The sequence below is a fragment of the Phyllostomus discolor genome, chromosome 12, assembly GCF_004126475.2.
Source record: "Phyllostomus discolor isolate MPI-MPIP mPhyDis1 chromosome 12, mPhyDis1.pri.v3, whole genome shotgun sequence".
NCBI classification, from domain to species: Eukaryota; Metazoa; Chordata; class Mammalia; order Chiroptera; family Phyllostomidae; genus Phyllostomus; species Phyllostomus discolor.
This window is the reverse complement of record NC_040914.2, coordinates 11,353,377-11,365,754: the sequence shown is the minus strand read 5'-3', so window position 1 is coordinate 11,365,754 and position 12,378 is coordinate 11,353,377. Positions and strand designations below refer to the sequence as shown.

General features: G+C 40.9%; 1 protein-coding gene across 1 annotated transcript in view; it reads left to right on the top strand.

The window, feature by feature from the left end:
• Positions 1 to 8,187, top strand: part of LOC114511397 (carcinoembryonic antigen-related cell adhesion molecule 21-like) — a 57,654-nt gene extending 49,467 nt beyond the window's left edge. Inside the window, exon 2 of the mRNA XM_036012172.1 lies at positions 7,906 to 8,187. Within this exon, the coding sequence (XP_035868065.1) occupies positions 7,906 to 8,186 (281 nt within the window). The 3' untranslated portion in view covers position 8,187. The remainder of the gene's footprint in view (positions 1 to 7,905) is intronic.
• The last annotated feature ends 4,191 nt before the right edge of the window (positions 8,188 to 12,378 follow it).

Below are 12,378 nucleotides of genomic sequence, written 5' to 3'. Positions count from 1 at the left end.
CTATCTCTGTTACGAGACAAACGATAAGCAAAAGACCCAGACATGTCTTCATTTACCTGGAGTTTTCAGGGCCCAGCCAAGAGCCTGACACATCACAGAAGTTCTGCAAATGCTCATTAAATTAATAATGGAAACCAAACAATGGAAACCTGTCACTCTGTGAGACACTTGCAGTCAACTTATCTTTCTTTTCTTTTTTGATACACACATTTTTAAATTATTTTATTATTGGTCAATTACACTTGTCTGCACCCCCCCCCCAATACTCCCCACTACCCCAACTGAACCCACCTCCCTCCCCTGATTCCACTCTGCCTTGGATTTGTCCATGTGTCCTTTATAGTTGTTCCTGAAAACCCTACCCCCCATATCCCCTCCCACCTCCCCTCTGATACTGTCAGATTGTTCTTAATTTCATTGTCTCTAGTTATATTTTGGTTGCCTGTATTCTTTTGTTGATTACATTTCTTATAGACATAAAGGCATTGGTGTCGGCATGAAAGGAGGACACCATCTGCTTGGGGGTAACATAGTGTCAGGCTTTTACTTTTCATACAGTCAGAAGGAAGGAAAGTAACCTCTTCACAGTAGGGGTTGGACCATACTTTATTTCCCCCAAAATCACAGTCCTGCATAGTCCCACCTTGTGAGTTATGTCTCGTCACCCAGGGCCTGTGTTCTTCCTGTTCTCACAGATACCTGACCGGATGGAAACTCTGGATCCTGAATCCCTGGTAGAGTTACTACCAGGGGAAGAAACAGCACATACTGACCTTATAGGAATCAGGGAAGATTTTTCATTCCAGAATTCCTGGTCTGTGGGACACCTGCCTGTTGTCTCTGAAGACATCTGTGTAGGTTATGATGTCCTGGGGAACAAAGGAAACTTCCTGTGCAGAATGGGATAGGAGAACCCAGAATCTGTGGTTGCTTCTATCACAAGGGGCTGAGGTTTCTATGAGAACCTCTCTGCCCCTAACAAAAGAATACACAAGGCCCCTGGTTTAGTGTTCATGTGGAGCTCTTCCAGCTCCTGGGCCCTGTGGGGAGACAGGAAACACAGATGAGTTACACACAACACCCTAATGTAGTGATGGAGGACACACAGGGCAATTTGGGGAATGAACCTTCCAGGCCAGCACCCTCCTCCAAAAAACCTTAGGATAACCTTTACCAGGTCCTTTCTGAGGCACTTAAAAGCAGAGAGCTCTGTCTGAAACAGCATATTCCCATGGTGGGACAGTTCTCCTGACACTGGACTCATAGTACTCTGGACAATGGCTGCCTTTTCAATGGGCTCACCCTGTACTGATCAGTGTCCCTTTGCAGCACCTGACATTGTCTGCAGTTCTACTTCTGTCCTCTAGGGGACAACATAGAGACACACAGGAATTAGACATAGGAACCTGGCTTTTGCTAAGAAAATGGAGTCTGAGCCCTATTTTCATTCCCTGCTTCAACAGGCCTTTCTTGGGCCCTCCCTATTGACTCCTCTGTCCCACCTGCTACTTCTAGAGACTGTTAACAAAAAGGGGCTGTGCAGTAATCCTGACAAGTTCAGGGGGCCACATGGCAGGCCTGGCAAGCCTCATAGGATAGTCTGATCAGGAATTTCTAGCTGGGCACGTGATGGCAGATTGTTATATCTCAGGTCTCTATTTTCCTTAGCAAAGGTCAGTCTTTGCCTTCAGTGAGCCCTGATCCTCTTTTTCTTTTTATCTTGAATAGCATAACTTTGAGAGGTCAGAGTGATTTTCTTTGCTGGACCATTCAAAAGCACAGGATCTTGAACATGTACATGAGACTACAGAACTTTTTATGTTATCTGACCCCCTGCACACCTTCTCTGTGTCCTTTAAATCTCAGTTAGCCTGTATACACCAAAGTAAAAAATATATTTCTTCATTTTGCATTTTTTCTAATACTAGAGATTTCCCTGCTATGTTTTCTCTCACCTACTGATGGAGTTTACGCAACATTTTTTTTTACATCTACTTTGATTATGATGTACAAATTATGTTGCAAAACTGCCTTTCTTCACAGGATTTAAGACCTTCTGCCCAGACATATGTGGTTGTTATGGCTCACATAATCTCATTACATTGCTCTAAAGGTTTGGGCTTTTTTTTTTTTTTTTTTTGACAGGGCCTGAGAGCATCTCCTTTCTCGAGGGTTTCTATGCTGCTCTCTACCCCATGCCTGGCATCATCCATGGGCATCTAGTGGCCAAAAGAAAGCCACCCAGGCAGAAATCAAACGTTGTCCCAATAGCTAGAGAGCCCAAGAATAGGTCCAAAAAACGCATGTGGAGTGGGTGGTCTACATTAAGTCATCCCCTGAGAACCAGGAAGCCCATAGGCACTTGACCTTTCACCAAAATCCTTTCTTCCTGGGACACTCAAAACACTTCTCACTTCATACCCAAAACCTTCACATCCTACTGAGAGTTCTTGTTTAAGTCTTTGTTCCTGGGAGTAAAAGCCAGTCTAGTGACAACCTGAGATAGAAGAAGGGTCCCCACTGAAACTATCACAAGGCTGACCCTTTTCACTGCCAGATTCATCTCTGTGACCTTCGTGCTAGGAGGAAATAAAAATTCATCAGAACAGTTGACATCATAGGGAGGACTGGTGCCCAGCTGGGTTTCTGTGTCATAAACAGAAATATTACAGATTTTTGAGGATACTTGAGGCACTTTCTGTGGTGCTGACATAACAAAGACAAACAGACAGTGGTGGCCAATGCTAGCATTAGTCTGTCATCCTCTCAAGGACACAGGAGCCCCCATGAGCCTTGCTATTACAAATGTACCCTAGAAGCCAGTAGGATCAACCTCTCCTCAGAGCCAGTAAGAATCAGCAGACTAATAAGAACCGAAGGCATCCCCTCTGCACGGGAGAGCTAGAGAAGTGGTTCTACCTTCACATAAAAAGATCTCATTTTCATTGGGCAACCAAATTAGCTGGACAGCTGCTGAAGCTGCATTTTTAAGTTGTCACCAGGGCATTACCATGTTTACAATATTTCACAAATGATTTGATGCACAGTGCAGATGACATCCTTGTGACAGGTTTTTCTGAGTTAGCTCAAGAACTCCTCTTCTGAAGGGACAAGTCAAATGTAAGAGAGACTGTGGAAAGACTACTGAGCACCTGACAGGGAGCTGTGGGGAAACCTCAAAACCCAGACACCCCAAGCTAGTGTTTTTCCTAACAAAGCATGAGTGTGTGTGTGTGTGTGTGTGTGTGTGTTTATAAGCATGTGTGATTGTGGGTGTCTGTGTGGTCTTGAGATGCCTCAGGAGTTCTAGGGAAGCAGAATATAGAAGATCAGTACTGGTAAGGAGGGACAAGGGTGGGGAAAATGATGGTAGAACTTGGAGGGTCCTGTGTGCAAACCCTGCCCCTAGTCCACATGACAAGAATAGTAAACATGCCCCCGAATAAAGCTCAGCACACAGGTAGGGCACACAGCAGATTGCACCATTCTGGGCAGAGACATCTGTGAGCCTTACATAACCTCAGGCTTTTCTCAAAGACACAGCCACAGAGGAGGCAGCAGACACCATGGGATTCCTTTCAGTCTCTTCTCACAGAGGACTTGTCCACTGGCAAGGGCTCCTGCTGGTTGGTAAGTAGGAGACAATTCCTTGGGGTAGACTAAGGATCTGACACAGAGACTGGCTGGGGTCTGCTGGAGAGACCAGTACTCTGAGAAAAGAGGGAAGGCTTTTGTTTGGACCTGAGTGTAAAGGACAAAAGGGAAGAGTAGGATGGGGAAGGGGCCTTAGCAAGAGGAAAATCTCATAATCTAGAAGCCATGACAAGCAGACAACCTTCAATTGATGTTTATTTCCAGTTTTTCATCACTGATTATTGAATTCTGAAAACTGATAATAATAATTATTATTATTGTCAGGAAGCTGCAGAAAAATTTAACCAGGGGTTCTAGGCATTGTCTTTATCACAAACCTCAAAAATGGGTAAACACACCCCATGATTTATCCTGGGACCCTGGGAAAACTCATTCATTCAACCCCATGTATTTCCAGGCTGTTGTAGTCACTGGAGGTACTAGTTCACAGAAGCCTGTTCTCATCAATTCGTGTTCTATGGAGGAGAAAGGGACAAGGAAAGGTCTAGATGTGAGGTTAGGTAGCCACAAGTAACATGAAAAAAAAAAAAAAACAGAGAATGGGCAGGTTACAAAGTGAACTCACAGAATTTTTAGAGAAATTGGTCAGCAAGTTGTCTTTCAAAATGCTCCTGAGTGTCAGAAGGGGCCTGAGTATAGTGAAGGGGCGAGTAAACCAAACACTTGGAGAAGAGTACTTGCAACAGAAAAAGTAACAGTTTCAGAGCTGGTGGAGTAATTGTGGCCATGCTGTTGACCTTGATCATGGGAGACACACACTCTTACATAGAACAGTGCTGAGAGATAAAGAGACCTGCTAAGGGTTTAGGACCTCATTTTTCCAAACAAATACAAAGATAAAAATGTTGATCAATTTATTTTCTTATTTTCTAGTTTCACTCTTCAACTTCTGGTGCTTGCCCACCACAGTCCAACCAGCCATTTGGTCGAAAAATGCTGCTGAAGGGGATGATGTATATCTACATATCCCCTATAAGCCTCCCAATGCTACACGCCTCATGTGGTTCAGAAGGAAAGGCATGGAGAAAAATTGTATAATTGCATTTCTTACAGCAACCTCAAAATACCATTTAAGAGGCCCTGCACATGGACCAGTGACAATAAGTTCTGATGGCTCTTTGCTGTTAAAGAAGGTCACCATCAAAGACACAGGAATATACACTGTAATAGTTCAACAACAAGATTCCAGAATATTAATAGGATTTGGACAGCTTATTGTATACCGTGAGTGATTGCTCTCTGACATTTGGGTGTTGGAGGGGAATGAATTCTACTTCATACATAGGACTAATAACTCTCGACTCTGCCTCCATTACCCTCTGCACTTTGTTTCGTGCTGGATTTTGGCAATTAATGCAGGATACACCCAGTGTAGACAAACTCCCTAAGATCTCAGTTCCCCTCCTAACTTTTAGCCCTGCAGACAATAATTTCCAATAGAAGTATGGTTGTGGTGGGAGTAACTCAGCAGAGGGAGAACAGTCTCAGTTCAGCACCCTATGCATGTTCCTATGAAATTGACCTGAGGCTGACCCTGCTGTACTGGGTCAGAGCATGGTCTGAGAGTCCCCTTGAAATTTTTACTGAGCTCAGTTCAAAAACACCTTCCCAGAACCCTGTGCCAGGGATCTTGACTCCAGGGACCCTGGGGATCCTGTACCAGGTTGGGTTTGGCCTTCTCAAAAGGGCGGAGTATGTAACAGTTTAATGGGCTTTAGCCATAAGGCTCCTGAGCCTGTCACCAGTCCTGGCTCAGGCCCAAGAGTCACATCTCTGCAGAAATGGAATTTGGTATCATCTGAGTCTGTGTGTGGAGGGCACAGTTAGACAATGTCTCAGGATATTAGGCAACTGTCCTGGGGGACTCAGGAAAGTTCAGAAAAGGGTCAGCACTCCCAGAAAGAAACAGAATATTAGATGCTTCTGGCAGCTCCTCATTCACCAGGAATCAGCCCAGGGGGATTCTTTAGTGCAGTTGATAACTAAGAGGTGCCTCTTATTTGAGCAGCTCTTCTATTTCAAGATTTAGGTCAGATCCTCTAATATTTTACAGTTGCCACCCTGACAACCTGGCAGCCAAATATTCATTGAGAATAAACAGAGAAACAGGAAGATACTGTCAGTAAATCAGTCACGCAATTCATGAGCAGCTGATCAGAGTCACTTGAGTACTGTCTGTAGTCATAGCCTTGATTTTTCTACCCCGAGGGCCATACGAGGGGGTCTTTGGGTTCCTAAACCAATGAATTGGTTCAGATACTTTTTCTCTAGGCTTCCTCAGATCATAGAAATACACTTTGTTTTGTGAAGTAAGCAAAATGGAGAAACAATCTATTTTACTCCAGAATCCCATTACCCGCAGTAACAGTTAGAGTCATGGCAGAGATTACCCAGGCCTCCCCCTCAGGTGGCCCATCAACACCTCCCTGCACTGGACTTGACATCACTCATTTGATTCTTGCTGTGATGCAATCACACCCACCAGCTATAAAGGAAAGTATGTTGCCTTCTCATTCCCCACTCTTCCTCTGAAACCAGCTTAGGACCAACATGTAACACATACTCAGTTGCTTTTGATATTTTAGGAAGAAATAAATGATGATTCAATGAGTGAATGAATGAATGATCCAAAATTTCTTTAGAGTTGGAACTTAAATGCAGAATTCTTGGGATGTTCACCCTAGGGGACAAGCTTTCTGTGCCTCCAAGAACTAAGACCCACATCTCAGATGCATTTCTTTACTCTAATAAAGAAGTTGTTTTTGCAATTGTTCTTAGGCCCTGGGATATTAATAATAATTTCTATATGCAGAAGAATTTTAAGTTTTTACCAAATTTCTGTCATAGCCACCTAACACAAATTGCCCACTAGTACCAGAATTTAAGCAAGTCAGAGTTCCTCATTTGCTGTAATTTACTCATTTTGCATTGACACAAATCCTCACCTATCCTTAGAGAACAGAGAATGATTTTAATGGTCAAGGGCAGAGCATTTGACTCTTCTGCCATAATCAGCTTCTGCCTGTCCTTTTTCCTGTTTCCTAAATCATTTATTGGATGCAGCTTTATCATTTATTGGCTCACTGGGCCAAAAGACAGTTCCATTTTTAGTTTTCTGAGGAAATTCAATACTGTTTTCCACCGTGGCTGCACCAGTCTGCAACCCCAGCAACAGTGCACTAGGGATCCCTTTTCTCCACATCCTCTCCAACACTTGTTTGTTGCTTTGTTTTTGATGGTCATTGCCACAGGTGTGAAGTGGTATTTCATTGTGATTTTAATTTGCATCTTTCTGATAAATAGTGATGTTGAGCATCTTTTCATATGTCTATGGATCCTCTGTATGCCCTCCTTGGAGAAGTATCTGTTCAGGTCTTTTGCCCATTTTTTATTTGGATTGTTTGTCTTTTTATTGTTGAGGTCATTGTTGTGGACAAAACTTCCAGTACTCTGTAGAATATGTAGAAGAACAGCTTCCATTTCTTGTTCATGGTATTAGTAAAACATTTTTAGCATCTCCATGGAATATTGTGTGAACTCTGGGCTTTTATTTATGGCCTTTATTATAGTATATAGTTTATTTCTATTCCTACATTCAATGTATTTTGTTAAAACTGTAACTGTTTTCTTCTAGAGATTAATTTCAACATGACATTGAATCAATAGGCCAGGAAATAAAAACTTGTTAAGACTTAAAAGTGTTTTAGACAGAAATCCTTCAGGTCTACAGTCATGAAGACTGGATTGGGTCATTTTATATTGCCTAATGAATTATTTAACAAAAGCTAAATGCTTTTCCCCTTACTGTAAACTTCCCTTGGCTCTAGAGATGGGCAATGGTGGCAAGCCTGTCTTCCTGAAAACACATAAAATTTTAAATAAGTAGTTGGATGCTTTCTGAAGTCCAAAAAGTTCTAGAAAAAGATCAAGAAAAACTCATGAGAGAAAAATTGTTCCTGATGATGAGTTTATAGGACACATGGGCTGGGAAGGGGTTCTGTGTGCTGCTATGACAAGAACACTTAAGGAATCACCTGAAAGTTATATGGGGACAGCAAGGAGGTGCAGCTCTCTCCTTACATATTGTCACCTGAATATATACAATTATTCTTCTGCAAATGTTAAAATCTTCCTATGGTGACCTTCACATGAGTCACTAAGGACTGTGAGTGACTGAGATCTCTGAAGAGGCAGCATGGCTCCATGTCTTAAGTCCATTCTCAGTGACTTTCATTCTCTGTTTCTTTACAGGGCATGTGAGAGCACCCACCCTACTAGCCAGCAACACCACAGTCACAGAGAATAAGGATGCTGTGGTCATGAGCTGCTACACAAATGCGAATTCCACCCAGTGGTTGGTCAATGGAACACAATTGCAGTTCACAGAGCGTATGAAGCTGTCCAAGGAAAATCAAATACTCACCATAGACCCCGTCAAGAGGGAAGATGCTGGGAATTACCAGTGCGAAGTCTCTAACCCTGTTGGTTCTGCTGCAAGTGTGCCCCTTGAACTGAATGTAAAATTTGAGTGACTCTCCTTCTACTTACATGTGAAACTCAAAATAAAGTGCTTTTTTCATTACTATAATAGATTTGTTCTGAAGATGAATAGTCCTTAAAAATTTGTATGAAGTCAGTAAACCGTCAAAAATCTGAGCTAACATTGTCTTTATTCTTGACTTAAAGTCACATTTCAGACCAAACCCCACCTCGGTTTGTTCTCATGTGTACCATGTCCACAGTGTAGCTGACACTGTCCCTCAGAGGATGAGCAGTGATCATATGATAATCAATGAGATCAGGTGAAGTGCATAGAGAATCTGAGCAGTGTCTCTTCTCCATGCAAACACATGGAGGCACTGGGACAGTGTTGTAGACAAAGGGAATGGATATGAGGACACCCATGTGAGCAGCATCACTGCTCTTTGTCTTCCACTTTGATGTCTTTCAAAAGATTTCTAAATTCTCTGGAGTATTCTTGCTTCTATGCCAATAAAGTTATTTGCATGAGTTCATAACATTTCTGTTCTTTTTGTTAAAAAGATATATTTGGAAACTTTGGTAATAATACCAATGTAGTCTTTGTTGACTAATGACAGTGAGTTTCTGTGGTTCCATGGTGAGAGCTACGTGACATTGGACAGTGCTAAAACAGTAGGTGCCAATGGTCTTGGCCACCTACCCTTGTCTCATCCAGATCTATCACTTCCATCTGTAATGGATGCTGCTCTTCCCACATGACTTTATGTTGGTGAGTACAAATCACAAGAAGGAGTTTTGGCTACCTTGTCATATTACAGCTCACATTTAGTCACTTTCACTCCTATGATGATTAAATCTGATCTGGTGCAGGAGCTATTGTAGTATTGTTGCACAAGGCCTGGCCTTGCCCCAAAGCCTACAAGTCTGCATGTAATTCTCTTAACAGGTCTCACAAGAACTTCACAAAGCACCTTTTATTCTTCTAACATTGATTAGATAGAGGTATAAGCACAACAATGTGTCCTTTACTCTGGAGGGTACATCCAGCATACCTCAGACTATTGGAGCCAAAAAGCCTCATAGGTGTGGCAGATCCAAATGGTCACAAACATGGATGTTGCTATAGCTAGCTCATGCTTTACTTAAATTGCCAATAAATTATAGCTGGTCTTTCCCTGGTGTCACGATTATCACTAATGATATTGTCTTAGAACACCAACATTAGCAGGCATCACCTTCCACCCTTCAAAGCCCATGTGTCTACTAAGACATTTTGAAAACCTGTGCCTTTGATCATTTTTAGTGGGAAAGCTTGTAGTTCAAACCATTAAGGATGACACTAGTAGCAAGTCTGTAGAGCTTTTATGACTTGAGTTTGATGAGAAATTGTCTTGGAGGATGAACACATTCCTTTACCATTCTGGGGAGGGTAGGCTTATTGGGTTCTCAATCTGTGCAGTCACTAAGAGCTGCTAATAGATTTAATACTTTGACTTCACCATCCTGAAAAGCTTATTGACTTTTCAATGAAGAACCTTACATTCACTTGACACTGATTTATTTTTCTGATTTGGCCCCTAGGAGTGACCCTGGGTTGGAAAAATAGTTTGACCCTATTGGGAGCTTCCATTTATAATGTGATCACCAGAGAGCAGCACTAATGCAAAGTAACCAGGAGAGGCTGTGAAGAGATTGGAGGAGTTTGGGCTTTATCTGCACTATTTCTGCCACTACAACTGTCTAATGATCAGAACTATTTCATTCTCACCTCTACAGCTCACAGAAGTTAAGTTCTTTATCTCTGATGTATTTCAAAGATTCAAATTTAAAGAAATCTCTGTTAGGTGGCTCAAATGTGAATAGCATTAAATAGATATAATAAAGTCTACACTAAATATTGTTCTTTAAAAAAATACTGGAAAGACAGGATGGGAAATTTGCGAGTGTGTCCTCATCTGTGTGTGTTGGTGATGGAATAAAAAGCAGCTGAGTATTCATCTTTCAAGAAAGAAAACCTTGTATTACATAATGCATAATAGTGAGAAAGTTAGTAAGTAGCTTCAAAGAACATAATGTGGAGAAGACTTTGGCTCTATCCAGGGAACTCTCAAGGTTTGAGGAAGATGCTTTCTACATGGCCTAGAAAACCCAGAACCTTCCTGTGTTCACTTTGAACAGAACACACCAACATACAGGGATTAACATGGCAATGTCCAGCGTTGTCACAAAGACAATAAAAAATATTTAACTGAATAAGTTAGGAACTGGCTTTGCTCACGGTGTGAATATTAAACACAAAACAATGATTTAATGATTCAAACTAAGTGGTGGTCAAAATCTACTTAAGATTGTAGGTGCTCACATCAAAAAGGATATGACCTCTATGAGCCTTACACACTGATTAAAATTTGTTTGAGAAAAATCAGACTTCTCAGATCTTGGACTGGATGGAACATGATTGACACTGATGTGTTATTTGTTTTTTGTTTGTTTGTTGTTGATATCAGGATCATACAATTATTATAAGTACAATTATTCTCATTAAAGACATAAATATTTCAATCATATATCAACATATCAATTTTGTGTATGTCATTGACTACTCCTTTAGATGTGTTATTTTTTAATATGTTATTTATTTATTTTTAGAGAGAGGGGAAGAAAAGGAGAGAGGGAGAAACATCAATGTGTGGTTGCTTCTCACAGACCCCCTGCTGGGGTCCTGGCCTGCAACCCAGGCATGTGCCCTGACTGGGAATCGAACCAGTGACTGTTTGATTCACAGGCCCATGCTCAGTCCACTGAGCTACACAAGCCAGGGCTAGATGTGTTATTAATACTTCTGACAAAACCAGCGTCATTTTATTAATGAAAATTATAATTAAAACACTAGAAATTGTCAGCTTTTGTAATCTGTCTTAATTTATGCAAGCAAATTAAGCATAAGTTTTATAAACCAATTCTAATTATTTGCAGAAAAATCACTTATTTACACATTATTATATTATATAATTATATTAAATTATATAATTATTAACACACAATTATAATATATTAAATTATATTATATTAAAATTATATTAAATTTATAATTTTTATTTTTTACTTATATATTTGAAAGCAGACTGAAGATGAGGCTTCTGGAATAGTCTCCATACAGGACTGCAGACCTGCCTCACAAAGAACTTGTCACTACTCCATGGGAAATATGCACACTGAATTACCCTCTGGCCACATCTCCTCTGTAGTACCTGTACCCCCAAGTGTTAGGAGAGGCATAATTCACATCTCAAAAACCACTTTCCTTTTCCACAACTCTTACATTAAATCTGTTTTCAAAGCTTCCAACAACTTCTTTGTCAGCTTCCTAAATTGTATGTTTTCTAACAAGTTCAAAAGAGTATGAGTTAAGCTAATCTGGGGCATTTAACCTAAATGCCATCAGGGCACCATAATGAAACACGTGCACCACCAAAGATTTTAATTCTCCTACCTTTCAACCTAATTTTCCAAGAGTCTTTTTTCTTCTCAGCCAAGGACAATTTTATCCTTTTATATGTTCAGGTCAGAAATCTGTCCATCATCCTTGATGTCTCTATTGGTCTTGCAGTAATCTCTAAACCATCAGCACACCTGCAGTCAGTCTAAAAAGTGTAGATAGAAAAAAAAAATGCTCCAGGCCAAGCCACCTTCACTCCTTTGTGGTGTTATTGTTACATTTTCCTGACTAGTCTTTCTGCAGCCTTGTTGACCCCACTGATATCAATCTCCCAGAAAGGACCTATTGAATCTTTGGAAATGAATACTTTTAAAATAGGGGAAAAGGGGGAAGGGGCAAGTCAAGGAACAGGTATAAAGGACCCATGGACAAAGACAATGGGAGACAGGATAGAATGTGAGAGATGGGAGGTGAGTTGAGCAGGGAAGAGTAATGGAGGGGAAATGTGACAACTTTAACTGAACAACATTAAAAATAAAAAAAAAAATAGAAAAACCCTACTCACCTAGCATAATGCTTTCCAGATCCACCCATGCTATGACGAAGAGTAGGAGCTCCTTCTTTTTTTCTGTTGCATAGTATTCCATTGTATAAATATACCAGAGTTTTTTGATCCACTCATTTACTTCTGGGTACTTTCGTTTTCTTTATTTCAATGTCTCTTGTTATGTTCTGCTTGTTTGTTTTGTTGGGTAGGTTCCACTTATAGGTGAAATCATATGGTATTTGTCTTTGATGACCTA